The sequence below is a fragment of the Salvelinus alpinus genome, chromosome 6 (genome assembly GCF_045679555.1).
Source record: "Salvelinus alpinus chromosome 6, SLU_Salpinus.1, whole genome shotgun sequence".
NCBI lineage: Eukaryota > Metazoa > Chordata > Actinopteri > Salmoniformes > Salmonidae > Salvelinus > Salvelinus alpinus.
The window spans coordinates 51,183,471-51,201,118 of record NC_092091.1 but is presented as its reverse complement, the minus strand read 5'-3'; the positions used below and the strand labels follow the sequence as shown (position 1 = coordinate 51,201,118).

Here is a 17,648-nt window from a genome sequence, read left to right as displayed (position 1 = left end):
AGGACACTATTATTTAAATTAAAAATCATTATTTATAATCTTGTCAATGTCTTGACTATATTTCCTATTCATTTTGCAACTCATTTCATGTATCTTTTCATGGAAAACAAGGAAATGTATAAGTGACCCCAAACTTTTGAACAGTAGTATATATATATATATATATGACACAAGTTACATATATACACACACACACACACACCAATATATATATATATATTTTTTTGACTGGTACTGTCAAGTTTGGATACATCTACTCATGCAAGGGTTTTTCTTTATCTTTACTATTTTCTATGTTGTAGAATAATAGTGAAGACATCAAAACTATGAAATAGCACATACAAAATAATTTACTAACCAAAAGTGTTTAACAAATCAAAATATATTTTAGATTCTTCAAAGTAGCCACCATTTGCCGTGATGACAGCTTTGCACAATCTTCACATTCTCTCAACCAGCTTCATGAGGTAGTCACTGGAATCCATTTTAATTAACAGGTGTGCCTTGTTAAAAGTTAATTTGTGGAATTTCTTTCCTTCTTAATGTGTTTGAGCCAATCAGTTGTGTTGTGACAAGGTAGTGGTGGTATACAGAAGATAGCCCTATTTTGGCTGTGGTAGCCATGCTGGTTAAGTCGCATGAAAGGCATGAGCTCTGCTTTGTTTCTTGTGCATGCTGCACACACTTCATCAGTCCCTCATTCAGAATTTAACAAGAACTTGATAATATTCTCACCAGGCCTCAAACTTTCCAGTGACATCCCCCTTGTGTGGCAGATGTGCCCTTGGGCTGAATATAATAACTATAATTCCCTTCTCAGAGCTGCCAATCGCACCTCTCCGAAGCACCACTCACATGGCTCTCTTAGATATCTCCATTCTTATTAGCCAATACCCGTCACGTCATCGGATCCTTCTCAAAGGCATCTCAACTCCGAAGCATGTGTCAAGCCGTTGGCCTGTTGGGGGAGGTTTATGACCCCCATAAATAGCCCCCTCCCCCCCCCGTTTCTCTCTCTCTAGTCTATAGAGTTGACTCTTGGAAAGTCCTTTGTTAACATAGAGATTCTGGGTACATCAAAAGGTGGGAAACGGAACCATATTTCGGTAATCCAACCAGTTGAAAATATGCGTTGGTACTTAATGAATATGATGTCAGATCAGTTGGCGTCTGAGACATGATTACTGATGATAGAATGACAAACTGTATCCTGGAAAATTATAAACATTATATTAACAATGCCACTTAATATAATGTTTACATATCCTACATTACTCATCTCATATGTATATGTATATACTGTACTCTATATCATCTACTGCATCTTGCCATCTTTATGTAATACATGTATCACTAGCCACTTTAAACTATGCCACTTTATGTTTACATACCCTACATTACTCATCTCATATGTATAGACTGTACGCTATACCATCTACTGCATCTTGCCTATGCCGTTCTGTACCATCACTCATTCATATATCTTTATGTACATATTCTTTATCCCTTTACACTTGTGTGTATAAGGTAGTAGTTGTGGAATTGTTAGGTTAGATTACTTGTTGGTTATTACTGCATTGTCGGAACTAGAAGCACAAGCATTTCGCTACACTCGCATTAACATCTGCTAACCATGTATATGTGACAAATATAATTTGATTTGATTTGTCATATCTGTTCCGTCCGCAAGGGACGTTTTCCTTTATGACATAATTTGTAATCAATGTATGATCCATTCTTTATAGATGTAATTCTGTGTGATTATTTAGGTATTTAGTAAATAAATAATTAAACCAAATTTTGTATTGCTGATTCAACTTGTTAGCCAGCGTTCGTGAAGATAACCAAAAATGTACAACTTTCAGATGAGACTAAATAAGGTGACGATTAAATATTGACTGCTATTGAGGTAAAAGATTACCAGGTCTTTAAGAGTTTATTCGGAAGATAACAGCTCTAAACATTCTTTTGTGGTGTCCCCACTTTCTAGTTAATTACATTTACATGATTAGCTTAATCAGGTTATATTAATTACAGAGAAATTATTTTATAGAATAGCATGTCATATCACTTAATCCGGGCATAGTCAAAAACACGACACGTTACAAGTGGAGACAGACACATCGGGGACGCAACTACGTCCTTCTTATCGAATTCCGAGGCGCATATTGAAGATGTTAGAAGAACTGTCCACATTTCGTTTTCATCAGCCAATAAGATGAGTAGGCCTAATGAACAGCATAACCACTAACTAGCCTATATCAATCTACTATCCCCCATAGTACACAAGTTGACCTATTCTATGGGTCAACTTGTCCTTCTGTTCGAGAAAGAAATGTGATTATGCATGTAATGCTTTAATATAAAGGTGAATTTTTATGGTGAAAATTATTTTCCAAACTTGAAACTCACGCACCACCTATATATGTCAGTTAGGCTCTACACCGGTTGTAAAGCGGATTAATATGCTTCATTTTAAGAAGTTATTTGTCCACTTTAGTTGTGATACGAACCTTGTCAAAACATATAGGCCTATTTATTGGCTAGGCTACATGAGGTGTGCAACTATGATTTGAAAAAGTCGCAATAAAAGGCATGCACTCTTTCTTGCCTTCACAAGTGATAAGATTAAATTAAGAATAGTCTGATAGGTGACAATATTATCACTTGTGAATGATACATCATTCACAAGTGATAATATTGTCACCTATCAGACTATTCTTAAATTAATCACGTCTTCACATAGACTACATAATATATGTGTGAAATTAGTTTTGATTTAGAATGAGCCAATTCCATGCACCTATCTCTGCACAGGGCCAGGGGGGAAAAATGGAATCTATGCACTTAAATAGCAAATGGAGGACGCTTTTTCCATGGTTCATTTTCATGCCAGCCAGTCAGGCTATACTCCTGTTGTAAAGTGGTTGTTAGGTAATAATGCAAGATACGTTCTGAGCAAATAATGTAAGAAATAACACACGCAAAAATACTGCAAAGTTGTCTCGGCACCATTATTATCACACACACATCCCACAACCTCCCTCACCCTCCTTACCCTCATGCGGCTGATTCTCTTCTTCCAGGAGCGCCGGCCAGAGAGGTAGATCTGGGACAGGGCCTGGTAGGAAAGGCGCAGGCCAATCCCCTCGGGGGTGATGGTGAACTGGAACGCCACTGCCTGGTGGGCCTCCACCATCTCTATGGAAACAGGACCAGAGTTACATACAATAACCTGCTCTACTTAGTCACATTCACATATTTCACTCTACTAGTAGTCTAGAGTCACAGACTAGTCACACATGCCACCACCTGGTGGGCTTCTGCCATCGCTATGGAAACAGGACCAGAGTCACATACAATCATCTATTAAAAACAGGAAATTACAGTTAAATCAAATCAAATCAAATCAAATTTTATTAGTCACATACACATGGTTAGCAGATGTTAATGCGAGTGTAGCGAAATGCTTGTGCTTCTAGTTCCGACAATGCAGTAATAACCAACAGTAATCTAACCTAACAATTCCACACTACTACCTTACACACACACACAAGTGTAAAGGGATAAAGAATATGTACATAAAGATATATGGATGAGTGGTGGTACAGAACGGCATGGCAGATGCAGTAGATGGTATAGAGTACGGTATATACATATGAGATGAGTACTGTAGGGTATGTAAACATAAAGCGGCATAGTTTAAAGTGGCTAGTGGTACATGTATTGCATAAAGATGGCAAGATGCAGTAGATGATATAGAGTACAGTATATATACATATGAGATGGGTAATGTAGGGTATGTAAACATTGTATTAAGTGGCATTGCTTAAAGTGGCTAGTGGTACATTTTTACATAATTTCCATCAATTCCCATTTTTAAAGTGGCTGGAGTTGAGTCAGTATGTTGGCAGCGGCCGCTAAATGTTAGTGGTGGCTGTTTAACAGTCTGATGGCCTTGAGATAGAAGCTGTTTTTCAGTCTCTCGGTCCCTGCTTTGATGCACCTGTACTGACCTCGCCTTCTGGATGATAGCGGGGTGAACAGGCAGTGGCTTGGGTGGTTGTTGTCCTTGATGATCTTTATGGCCTTCCTGTGACATCGGGTGGTGTAGGTGTCCTGGAGGGCAGGTAGTTTGCCCCTGGTGATGCGTTCTGCAGACCTCACTACCCTCTGGAGAGCCTTACGGTTGTGGGCGGAGCAGTTGCCGTACCAGGCGGTGATACAGCCCGACAGGATGCTCTCGATTGTGCATCTGTAGAAGTTTGTGAGTGCTTTTGGTGACAAGCCGAATTTCTTCAGCCTCCTGAGGTTGAAGAGGCGCTGCTGCGCCTTCTTCACAACACTGTCTGTGTGGGTGGACCAGTTCAGTTTGTCCGTGATGTGTACACCGAGGAACTTAAAACTTTCCACCTTCTCCACTACTGACCCGTCGATGTGGATAGGGGGGTGCTCCCTCTGCTGTTTCCTGAAGTCCACAATCATCTCCTTTGTTTTGTTGACGTTGAGTATGAGGTTATTTTCCTGACACCACACTCCGAGGGCCCTCACCTCCTCCCTGTAGGCCGTCTCGTCGTTGTTGGTGATCAAGCCTACCACTGTAGTGTCATCCGCAAACTTGATGATTGAGTTGGAGGCGTGCATGGCCACGCAGTCGTGGGTGAACAGGGAGTACAGGAGAGGGCTCAGAACGCACCCTTGTGGGGCCCCAGTGTTGAGGATCAGCGGGGTGGAGATGTTGTTACCTACCCTCACCACCTGGGGGCGGCCCGTCAGGAAGTCCAGGACCCAGTTGCACAGGGCGGGGTCGAGACCCAGGGTCTCGAGCTTGATGACGAGTTTGGAGGGTACTATGGTGTTAAATGCTGAGCTGTAATCGATGAACAGCATTCTCACATGGGTATTCCTCTTGTCCAGATGGGTTAGGGCAGTGTGCAGTGTGGTTGCGATTGCGTCGTCTGTGGACCTATTGGGTCGGTAAGCAAATTGGAGTGGGTCTAGGGTGTCCGGTAGGGTGGAGGTGATATGGTCCTTGACTAGTCTCTCAAAGCACTTCATGATGACGGAAGTGAGTGCTACGGGGCGGTAGTCGTTTAGCTCAGTTACCTTAGCTTTCTTGGGAACAGGAACAATGGTGGCCCTCTTGAAGCATGTGGGAACAGCAGACTGGGATAAGGATTGATTGAATATGTCCGTAAACACACCAGCCAGCTGGTCTGCGCATGCTCTGAGGACGCGGCTGGGAATGCCGTCTGGGCCTGCAGCCTTGCGAGGGTTAACACGTTTAAATGTTTTACTCACCTCGGCTGCAGTGAAGGAGAGCCCGCAGGTTTTGGTAGGGGGCCGTGTCAGTGGCACTGTATTGTCCTCAAAGCGGGCAAAAAAGTTGTTTAGCCTGTCTGGGAGCAAGACATCCTGGTCCTCGACGGGGCTGGTTTTCTTTTTGTAATCCGTGATTGACTGTAGACCCTGCCACATACCTCTTGTGTCTGAGCTGTTGAATTTCGACTCGATTTTGTCTCTGTACTGAGACTTGGCCTGTTTGATTGCCTTGCGGAGAGAATAGCTACACTGTTTGTATTCGGTCATGCTTCCGGTCACCTTGCCCTGGTTAAAAGCAGTGGTTCGCGCTTTCAGTTTCACGCGAATGCTGCCGTCAATCCACGGTTTCTGGTTTGGGAATGTTTTTATCGTTGCTGTGGGTACGACATCGTCAATGCACTTCCTAATGAACTCGCTCACCGAATCAGCATATTCGTCAATATTGTTGTTGGACGCGATGCGGAACATATTCCAATCTGCGTGATCGAAGCAGTCTTGAAGCGTGGATTCAGATTGGTCGGACCAGCGTTGAACAGACCTGAGCGCGGGAGCTTGTTGTTTGAGTTTTTGTTTGTAGGCTGGAATCAACAAAATGGAGTCGTGGTCAGCTTTTCCGAAAGGGGGGCGGGGGAGGGCCTTATAAGCGTCGCGGAAATTAGTATAACAATGGTCTAGTGTTTTTCCAGCCCTGGTAGCACAATCGATATGCTGATAGAATTTAGGGAGTTTTGTTTTTAGATTAGCCTTGTTAAAATCCCCAGCTACGATGAATGCAGCCTCAGGGTGTGTGGTTTCCAGTTTACAAAGAGTCAGATAAAGTTCGTTCAGGGCCATCGATGTGTCTGCTTGGGGGGGAATGTATACGGCTGTGATTATGATTGACGAGAATTCCCTTGGTAGATAATGCGGTCGACATTTGATTGTGAGGAGTTCTAGATCAGGTGAACAGAACGACTTGAGTTCTTGTGTGTTGTTATGATGATCACACCACTTCTCGTTAATCATAAGGCATACCCCCCCGCCCCTCTTCTTACCGGAAAGATGTTTGTTTCTGTCGGCGCGATGCATGAAGAAACCAGCTGGCTGCACCGACTCCGTTAGCGTCCCTTGAGTTAGCCATGTTTCCGTGAAGCAGAGCACGTTGCAATCCCTGATGTCTCTCTGGAATGCTACCCGTGCTCGGATTTCATCAACCTTATTGTCAAGAGACTGGACATTGGCGAGTAGTATGCTAGGGAGTGGAGCGCGATGTGCCCGTCTCCGAAGCCTGACCACGAGACCGCCACGTTTTCCCCTTTTTCGGCGTCGCACAGGGTCGCCGGCTGGGATCAGATCCATTGTATTGTGTGGAAGGCAAAACACTGGATCCGTTTCGGGAAAGTCATATTCCTGGTAGGAACGATGATGAGTTGACGTTAATCGTATATTCAGTAGTTCCTCCCGACTGTATGTAATGAAACCTAAGATTACCCGGGGTACCCGGGGTACCGATGTAAGAAATAACACGTAAAAAAACAAAATACTGCATATTTTCCAAGGAACACGAAGCGAGGCAGCCATCTCTTTTCGGCGCCGGAAGTTCTAAGTTAGAACTACAGTACCATCACTATAGAAACGGGACCATACAGTTGCATAAAATATTCTACTGATGGACTACCTCAGGGCTCTCCAATCCTGTTCCTGGAGATATACTGTCCTCTAGGTTTTCACTCAAACACTAATCTAGCGCACCTGATTCTAATAATTAGCTGGTTGATAGGTTGAATCCAGTTAATTACAACAGGGGTTGGAGCAAAAACCTAAAGGAGGGAAGCTTGCCAGGAACAAGGTAGGAGAGCCCTGGTCTACATCTTCAAGTTCAAGGCCGACCGGGGTACTGCAGATAATGTTTTTACAAAGCAGGATTCCCCATTATAGTCAATGGGAGTATGGCGGTCTTAGTGGTCAATATTTGTGGATATATATATGTGAAGAAGAAAAAAAATCATAACACAATCATTGTACCAATACTTGCTTCTATTTCACCAGAAGTATATCTTTGAACTGATTAAAAAATATATATATATTGCACACAGAAGTATAACATTAATTTGCAGCCTGCAGTACAACTTGAGGTACTCACTGAGCTAGCCTGCAACATAACTTCCTGGAGTAGCTCAAACTGCACATGCAACGTTTCCAAAAACTCCTCCATGAAGCAAGATGGTGACAGGCTAAAACTACACATGTTGATGTTCAAATGCGCCACTGAGACTGCACATAGGAAACAATGGGGTGACATCATCAATGGCTCCATCCATTCTTTTTACAGTCTATGGGCCTACCACTGATAATCCCTGACAATAACGTTCCACAGATGTCTGTGACATTTCAACCATAATACGAATACCTATCCAATAGGGCTGGGACAATACCTGTATCGCGATACTTGTTAGTCTTGTGGCAAGGAAACAAAAAACAAAGCGGATTTAACTTCTTTAGGAAAACAGCCCTAATGTTGGAAACAAACATTATGTTGTCATCCAGAGTCACATGTATTTATTTTACAAGCTATAGCACACAATACTCTACATACAGTAGGTTATTAAATGACCAAATAGTTTGGCCTGCTTCATGTTTTCATTTTTGCCATGTAAAAAAGATTGTGATAGTGGTATCGTCAAAGCCTATATAGAAGAGAAAGAAAAAACATTGGCATGTCCAATCAAGTGCTCTCTGATTGAATGAAGTTTTGGTAAATGACAATGTGCCACTGTATTAGTCTATTACCAATACTTTCAGATCTACATAAATAGCCTAGGTAGGTCTACATGACTTCTGTCAATGACTACCTGTCTGTGCAGTTATAGTCTCTGTCATTCCTTACATGGTTGAAATGGATCATTTGCAAATGTCAAAGCTATAAGTGTAGCCTATACTGTAACTGTGCCGTGAAAAAAAGATGCACACACACACAACAGGGGTAAAGTTCACTGGTACAGCTTGCCACTGTTGTGTGACAGTTCACATCATACCAACATAACTAAACCGATTCCAGTTGTAATAGCTACACACCGACACACACATCCCTGCCATGTACACACAGGATTTGACGGTTCACTCATACACCCACATTTAAAATAGCACACAGAAGGAATTATAAATATAATTTGTCGGCCTTCAACTTGAGCTACTCAATGAGAGAGGGCAGCACTGAGCTAGCTTGCAACGTAACTTCCTAGAGTAGCTCAAACTGCACGAGAGAGAATGTGTGTGTTTTCGAATGTGTGTGTTGGAATGCATATTTTGCCCTTCTGATGGGGTTTGCATCTCTCTCTTCCCATCTGTCTCTGTCACAACCAGAGAGAAAGAGACAGTAAGAAGAGCGAGAGAAGAGAGGAAGTAAGAGGAACGAGAGAAAGAAAGAAGAGCAAGAGAGAGAGAGTGAGCGCGCGAGAGAGATTGAGAGGAATGAGGGAGTGGGTGTTTAATCTAGTAAATTACAAAGAATCCATGCACACACACAAAATGTGGAGGTGTGCACACACACAGATTAAATGCATAAAAAATTTGCATGTGACACACAAGTACAGAGAATAACAACACGAGGTACTGTGACAATGAAGGAGAGGATTGTTATTTAGCATAAGAATCTTCCATGCTTAGGGGAAGACAGCTGCCATGCCTCCCGCTCCTCTCAAGTGAAAGACTCCATCTCCTCTCTGCAAGTGAAAGTCTACATGCCTGCCCTGCATCCAAAAAGCCTGAACAGGTTCAAACATTGAATTCTACAGTGTGCAAACAATCCAGATGAGTTACTGCGTTATTAATCTACATTTGCAAAATAATTGGAAATAGTTTCAGAGAACACTGGTTCAATACTGTGTGTATAGCCCCCCAGCTATAGCTCTCTAGGTGGGGTCTTGGAAGCCTTACATTGTAAACAGCACTAAATGAAACTATGGAAATACAACTATAAAGTAGGCTACTTTTCCTGGCAAGGTGGTGAAACAAGTTTCAAGTTTACAAATAACCTTTGCACTCAGTAGCCTGCAAACAGGCATCTTGGAAATGAACTACTATGTGGTAAACAGGTTTGGCGTGATCATCGGGATAAAAGAAAGAAATCTCTCCAATGTTAAAAATATTCCATTCACAATGCGCAGACTCCAAAACTGCGGGAACATGTGGTGTGCGCGCATAGAGTTGTTTATACTGCACGTTAATTGATAATACATTCAATCAATTAACTGTGTGTAGGTCTGTATTATACAGAATATAAAGGATAGGGCTACTTTCTCCACCTATATCTGATTGCAGTGACATGAATTGTGCAAGAAATTCAAGCAAAGGGAATAATTATTTTAACATTTTGGGCTAAACAGTTGCCCATCCACTTCCTACCTGTGTGTTGGCCTATCAGCAACACCTTTCAGTTGTTATGAGGTGTCTTTAGGAAAACTACAGTCCTACTTAGGCCCTAGCCTACTTGTAGCCAATAGTCAAAATTTATGCAACATTCCTACAAACTAGGGAAGTATTATGTTTTAGCCAAAAAACAACTTGTTGCAAACAGTGGTGGAAAAAATATCCAATTGTCATACTTGAGTAAAAGTAAAGATACCTTAATAGAAAATGATTCAAGTGAAAGTCACCCAGTACAATACTACTTGAGTAAAAGTAAAAAAGTATTTGGCCTTAAATATACTTAAGTATCAAAAGTAAATGTAATTGTTAAAATGGTTTCAAAAACAATGATTGATAGGCAGCTTAATACATTTCTTGAATTCAACCATTACTGGATTCAAATACACATTTAGATGTGTGAACAGCCATCCACAATTACCACAATCCGTAAGGTGCAAATAGCTAAATGAGAGCAGCACTGTGATTTACATGGACTGTAGCCTACAAAAAGCCTATTCCTACGATCCATCAAACACATTTGCTGTGTTTCAAAGTGGTCTCTGATTTGTGGTCAGACTCGCCCAGGTGGAACAAACATCCTTTCTGAAATTAAAAGTAATCTAGTTTTTCAAAAGTACATGTAATCTGATTACAATATTTTTTTTGCTGGTAATTATCCTTTAATTTTTTTGTAACGGATGGTCCGCGTCCCTAGAACGAATGGTGGGTTATTCAATATCGCACATCCATCGCTCGCTACACACAAAAGCCAACAAAACCACAGCTGCTGGTGCAGCAATGAAATGTGTGTATGGGAAAACATGTATCCAAGCGCACTGAACACTGACAACCACGCCCAAGGAAAACCACAACGAGAAGCAACAAATTTGATAGAAATACCTGTTTAATCCTGAAATATCTTGTCGTAAAAGCACACCAAATAAGAAGTTAGTCAAACACCGAATCTCTTTTTTTCCTTCAACCACTCCTCTCACTTCCAGTGAAAACAGACTGGAGTAGGTGGGCAGCGGCGCCAGAGAGCCACATACATGGATGACTTAACTCACAACCCCGCCTCTTTTTTGTCACATGGCACGCGGTAAACACCCTTTGCGAGCGCATTTACCAATAGAGTCAATACAGTAAATTATCAATCTCTTTACACATCCAAAAAACAGACCCGGGAGCTGTCGTGTTGCTACACGGTGTAGTCGACATTTGGCGATATTACATGTATTTTTTTTAAATACTATTTTTGCTAAAGAAAATTATTCTGTTCAACCATAACAAAATGCAGATGATGTTTGATCACAATTTATGGTCAGTAATCCTAATTAATAGAACAGTAGGAATTGAGGCACCGTTTCTTAACTTCTGATGTAGTTTATTGTTCTTTATTTATCACAGGCAATAATAATCATAATAGTGCACTTTCATTTTTTTATATAATACAGACATTTCTTATATAATCATCCTCATCATGTTGTTTCCCCCCCACATTACTGTTTTAAATATTTAAGAATTGTTTTGTTCTACTGTGTATGAAGGGGGGGGATTACAGTTTTACAATCTTGGAATGATCAATAATGATGACAATAATCATATTGTGAGTACAGTGTGAATAAAGAATCAAGATATGGTTTCATACTTACTGTATACAATGGACAGAGACATGGGGAGGGGTGTGATTATATAAGGATGGGGTTGGGTTGAGGTATTTTCATCTGGATGAGAGGGTGGGGGGGTTTAAGAAGAGATACTGAGGGTGTAGGAAGGGGGCAAGGAGGGAGTTGGGGTGGTTGGCGAGAGAAGCGGCCTTGTCGCAGTAAGATTCACCCACAATGGGGTTGAAACATCTCCCCTCATCCCATCGTTTACTTTGAACGGTTATTTACACAGAATGTCTAAGGGTTTCGCTCTAGTTGTGTCTCCAGCCAGCATTTCCCCTAGTTTTTGTTTTCAGGCGAGGCAAGGCGGGGTGTCAAAGCTCTCAGTAACAGCAACGTCCAGGCCCTCTGGCCTCAACAACACCAATTGAAACCAATAGAAGCCAAACTCTTTTAAAACGTGAAGCAACAGAGCTGGGCAGGGAGAGGCCTACCCCACCTATACAAAAGGTAAGGGTAACACGGTCTCTCACTAACTCTGTTTTTTAGCACAGGGTAATGGAAAATGAAAGACTGTGGGGTCGTGGGTCTTGTGTCACATCTATCTCCCATTCAAATGACCCTGACCTCTGACCTAGAATGTGGCGGGGGGGAGGATGAGGGCTCTGAGAGGTCGTGCACATACAATCTCACACAGACACCGGACACACACACTGACAGGTCGAGCAAATATAACAGACATGTACCTCCCTCCGTACGCATCATCTTAAGGCGCTCAAACTAATTCCTGGCTATGCAAACTCTTACTACTACTATTCTGTGCAGGACGGTGCTGGATTCATAAGCCACCTATATTAATGCAGTAAAAAAAACATTCACTGTCATCATCACCTACGGGGCCACATTGCTTTCGAGTAGTGTCATGCAGCATTTCATTGGAGACTAGCTCGGCTAGCCTGGTTACACATTCACAATAGTTCCTGGAACCATGCTGGAAAGGACAATGTGAAAGGAAAATATCCAAGACAGCACAGTACGGTTCGACACGATAGTAGGAAAATGGGTACATGATTCCTGCCAAAAGCCCTTGAGTGAAGGGTGTGAGCTACAATGAGAGGTGAGCTACTAAAGTCAACAAGCTATAATCATGTTCTTTGCTGTGTGGAAGGGGAGCGAGACGAGCCCCAGGTAAGGAAATCGAGGAAGACTGCCTCCCACTCTTTTCGTATTTCATGGTAAATGGCCGATTCACACCAATTAAGTATACAGTACAGCCGTTATAGACAGAGTATGATAAATAAAGAGTTACAATAACCTACAGTTCTAAGTCTCCTGGCTACAGAATCGCCCTGTTTGCTGTACAAGCAGTTGTGTGCTACGGTAGCAGTGTGTTGACTCCGACTGATATGAAGTGTGATGACAGCTGATGGGGACGTGGTATAACGTGCAGCGGTGAGTCTTAGTTACTGTGCTGTGGTCACAGCCAAGGAATGGTGAGGCAGGGTGAGACTGATAATAGGGGCTTAAATGGCAGTGGCATGAAACAACAAGGTGTCGACTGACGACGAGGGACTAGTGGAGCGACTAGAACGAAACCTGTGTTTTCTTTTGGTGCTCTGTGCAAGGGGTATGAGGAGGGTCGTAATGAAGGGGTTGGGGGGGCATGGCAGTGGCCAAGGGCGAAGGGATGGTAATGGGAAACCACTTTATTTGTTTTGTGTCTTTTAGGACAGTGCATTCGAAGTTTAAGGTCCAATTTATAATAGTTTTTTTTTCTCTGAAAGAACAGGAGGGTCCGTGTGTATGTGAATACTGCTTGTGTTCTGCACGTGGTGTTGGGCCCTCAGTCAGTGTTTTATGTGGTGTGTCCATATCTTTGTATGCTTAAGTCACAACATTCTAGCAGAATATGACAGAGAAGGAATTAGAGATTACTACCCCCACCCTTTCCTGCTCTCCTCTGCTTTTTCAAGTGTCTATGAGAAAAAAAATGATTTACTTCATGGAAGATTTTCATAATTTTGCCATCCCAGAAATTCCCCAAAGCATCAAATCTATCCATGGTTCATTTCTTAAACTTTGTTTTGTTTTGTTGCTTTAAAATGGGAAATCTTCATTATACCAAACAAAGACAAATAAAATAAAAACACAAAATAAGCTGGAAGGATTTTTGCAGCATTGGTTTCTAAAACATTGTGGTATGAATGGACAAGGGGTTGTTTTCTGTCTCGCTCTGGAAAAGAGGGTTCAATCTGGTTTCAACTACAGCAGCCATTTTGTCAGTTTCAATGCTGTTCCAATATTCCAACAGAACTTTCCCCTATATTTCTGTCAGCATCTTCCCTTTGCAATATATAAATCAACAAATAAATACATAAATAAATATTAAATAAATCTATGACATAAATAAAATAAATACTGTCACAATAGTGTTTGTTTTTGACATTCACTTGGTTAGCTTTATCTCCATTTTGTTGGCGGCAAACATCGAACTCATTTGTGCTCAAATCACATAAACAAAAGGAGAAAGGATAAAAAAAACGAAATGGATTTCATTATTTTTGTGTGGTCTGTTCCTTTCCTCTCCTGGGAATGAGTGTGCAGCGGTTTCAATGTTTTTCTCTCTGTCATCCTTAAGTCAAAGTCTCTTTCCTTGTTTCTTGAAGTGAGCTTTTCCACCTCACCTCCCTCTGCTCTCTTAACATAACAAGTCAGTTTAGGTGTATAGGGCCTTTTCAAAAGCCGCATCATTCAGTGCCCCATGTCGGCCATATTGGGAATGTAAGGGAGGGAGGAGGGAGGGTTGGTTGTTTTCTGTAGAAAACAATAATGGATGTGGAGTGCTTGGTTCAGTCCTCCTGGAATAAACAACTGATGAAGGTAACTTCCTATGAACTACATCTTCTTCATCTTCCATTGGACTGAAGTGAACTGAGCTCATCATTCAGAGGATCTGCTGAGGGTTCCATTCATAGTATTACTCTAATGATTCTAGTTGTATCGTTCCATTATCTGTTTGAAATCTCTACATATTCCAGATGTCAGTTGTAGTGGGGGCGTTGAGACTTTCTTCCATGCCTTGTCTTATTTTTCTTCAACTTGGGTGATATCTGTAGAGATATCTGTTGCTTAATCCTCATTTAAAGGCAAGATGGTTTTCATAAGTTTGTTTCAATTGCATTTTAGGAATCATACAATTGTGGTGCTTAGTTATAGAGAAAAACAGATATTTGTCTTTATTTTGTTCAAATAGCTGTATTGACATCTTTGGAGCTACTTGGATGTAAAGATGCATTTGGACGCTTCATTCTGATTTTGATGCAGTCTTCCTCATCATTATCTTAAATTCTACAATTTTTCTGTTCTCGTAACTTATCGTTAATGAGAATCCAGTGAAAGGACCCAACCTGTTTCCTTGATATCCACTGAATTGACTTGACCCGTAATATTTCACTCTCACTGACCCAAAAAGCGATGTTAAATAAAACTTAAAAGTGGATCCCAGTCAACTGGGAAACACTGTTATAATTGTTGATATTATTTCGGAATTTCCACAATGGTTTTCATCTTATTGGTTGTAGACCGGATAACTTACCAAAAAAATATCAATTTAGCCTTTAACCATTCAGAGCCTGCCATTCCCCATATAAGTCTGCCCGCTTATTTTACTGGCTACATATTGTTGTTGACAGCTGCATGATGTGTTGTACTTCAAACATACAATTAGACATTTTTCTGATCTTGGCTTCTGTTCTGAAGCAAATCTGAGTGACACTGCGTTTTCCTCTCGTCCGCTCTTTTCTTTCTTCTATCTTGGTGGCCAACTATCTTGTTGGGCCCGTTTCAGGTTGAAGCAGTGGTTTGTTATGATGATTGTTGGTCAGGTGGTTTGGTAGATGTGACGGTGGTAGTGGTGATGGTGGTAGTCTGAAGGGGTTTGTCTTTGTTGTCCTCTAGTGTCATCTCTCTCTATCTGCCCTATCCTGTTGATGTCTGTTTCCAGAATGTTCCCTCAGGGCTGGGACTGTGTCCCGTTGGAGGAAAGGAGTCTGGTCTTGTCTTTGCCCGAGCCCCTCCTCTGAAGCACACTCCCACTGCCCCCTATCCCTGCGTCACCACGCTCACACTTCTCGCCCCGGTCCCCGCCTCCTTCCGAACGTCGGGAGTTTTGCCGGGTCGGGGTGCTGGGCGGACGCGAGGTCAGCTGCCCATTCTTCTCATCTGGGGAGAAAAATATTTTAAAAACATGAGTTTGATGAAGACAGAGATATAAATAGTGTGTGTGTGTGAGGGGACCCACCAGCCAGTGCCTGCACAGATGGCTGATCATGAGTACTAAGTAGCTGGGCTTGAATCGTTTCCACCACTCTCTTGAACCTGCGACTTGGACCTAAGGAGAAAGAAACACTCAGTCAAGGTATACACTGCTCCGCATCAATATTTTAGATTAATTACCTACATGTATAATGAGTTCTGTTAACCGTCTTGACAGTTTTGTGGTATATGTTGGGGATATATTATATAGGATAAAATCATGCCAAACATTAGTTACCAAACACTGATTACACATTTTTGCCAATAAATGTATCATAGACTAAATTAAACTGTAACTTCAAGCAAATCATACCTTCCGCTTAAGTCACATTTTCACTTGAAAATCCTACTCCCATTGAAATCAAATGCATAACTAAGTGACAATACGTCTTAAGTGAAAGTTAGGATTTGCCCCTTGGTTGGTTGCAAGAACACTTGAAAAAAGCCTTACTGTAACACAAACAAGTTTGGGAACCACTACCTGATATGAGGGTGAAAGTCACACTGTAGATGCCATTCTCCCTCTTTCCTTCCCTCTCGGCTCGTTCCCTTTCTCTGTCCCTCTCTCCCTCAGAGAAGGCAATGTCCACCTGGAACTTAACAGGCTTCTGGAAGACGGAGGGGCCACCAGAGGACTTATACTCTGCTCTGAAGCTGGTCTGGGAGACGACGCTGTGACTCAGGGACGGGATCTGGACAGATGTAATGTAACACAGCATTGGAAACAGCTTTACAAGCTTTCCATCTATGTTTATGTGTTCATGTTTTATGAATGGGGTTGTGTATCTTTGTATCATGGCTGTACAGGCCTTTCACTGAAACCGAGTAGGGGAAGGTACAGAGGAGAGGAGAGTAGGGGAAGGTACAGAGGAGAGGAGAGAGTGGTCAGAGAGAGATAGAGAGGAAGAATGAGTGAGGATTTTCGGATAGACAGAGATACTCACCGACAAGAAGGCATGGACTATATCAGCTTTGATGGAACTAAGCGGTTTGTCTCTAATGACAACAAATATCTGTTCCTCCTTTTCCAGGCTGATGAAGTTCCCAAACCACGACTTCTTGGCCAGCCTGCCAGTCAGAAGCAACAGTCATATAGTAATATTTTTTAAGAATCTACATTTCAAATGTTAAATAGAGGTGCTTTTATAAGCATTTATAATGTCTTATTCAAGGAAGTTGATTTAAAGTTTTACCTAAACATGCAGCATAGAAACGTGCTACAGGCTAGCAGATAGCATTTTACATGACAGGCAGAACAGTCATTCTGATGGATATAGATAGACTAACTGTGTATGTCTAGGATTATCTACTTACTCTGGGCTTGATTCTGGAGTTAGACTGGACATGTCCTCCGGTGTTGGAACTACAGGAGAACAAAAGGAGAGAGATGGAGAGAAAGAAAGGAGAGATGGGGGAGTTTATATATAGAGGGAAAGATAGAAAAATAAGGAGAAAGAGAGAGGGTGGGGAGGGAGAGAGTAGAGTGGAGTGGAGAGGGGGAAGTAGAACTTGATAACACCACTTGATGAGGTTCAGTTTCATTGATTTAATGACTAATCTGTCTAATTAATTTGAGCACCGTACAGTACACTACGGTCCTTCTGCAATGGTAGAAGAGACTGTGGCTACTTTGAGAACAGAATATGCACATACTAGTAATAATGTTTACATACTGTTTTACACAATTCATATGTATTTACTGTCCTGGCTCATCCTATATACAGTGCTTTCAGAAAGTATTCACACCCCTTGACTTTTTCCACATTTTGTTGTATTACAGCTTGAATTTAAAATGGATTAAATATCTATTTTTTTTTACTGGCCTACACACAATACCCCGTAGTGTCAAAGTTAAATTATGTTTAGACATTTTTACAAATGAATACAAAATTAAAAGCTGAAATGTCTTGACTCAAGGAATCAACCCCTTCCTTTTGGCAAGCCTAAATTGTCACACACACTGATGTTACACCTGTCTTTGTGATGGTCTCCACCCCCCTCCAGGTGTCGCCCATCTTC

General features: G+C 41.7%; 1 protein-coding gene and 1 pseudogene across 7 annotated transcripts in view; both read right to left on the bottom strand.

The window, feature by feature from the left end:
- Positions 1 to 10,950, bottom strand: part of LOC139578863 (carnitine O-palmitoyltransferase 1, liver isoform-like) — a 64,989-nt pseudogene extending 54,039 nt beyond the window's left edge.
- Positions 10,951 to 11,080: 130 nt separating this feature from the next.
- LOC139578862 (serine/threonine-protein kinase BRSK2-like) overlaps positions 11,081 to 17,648 on the bottom strand; it is a 28,834-nt gene continuing 22,266 nt past the window's right edge. For all 7 annotated transcript variants that reach the window (XM_071406967.1, XM_071406970.1, XM_071406968.1 and 4 more), the window contains 5 exons: positions 16,944 to 16,992; positions 16,574 to 16,697; positions 16,111 to 16,321; positions 15,616 to 15,705; positions 11,081 to 15,536 (listed from right to left, as the gene is read on the bottom strand). In XM_071406967.1, the coding sequence (XP_071263068.1) occupies positions 15,328 to 15,536; positions 15,616 to 15,705; positions 16,111 to 16,321; positions 16,574 to 16,697; positions 16,944 to 16,992 (683 nt within the window). In that variant the 3' untranslated portion in view covers positions 11,081 to 15,327. The remainder of the gene's footprint in view (positions 15,537 to 15,615; positions 15,706 to 16,110; positions 16,322 to 16,573; positions 16,698 to 16,943; positions 16,993 to 17,648) is intronic.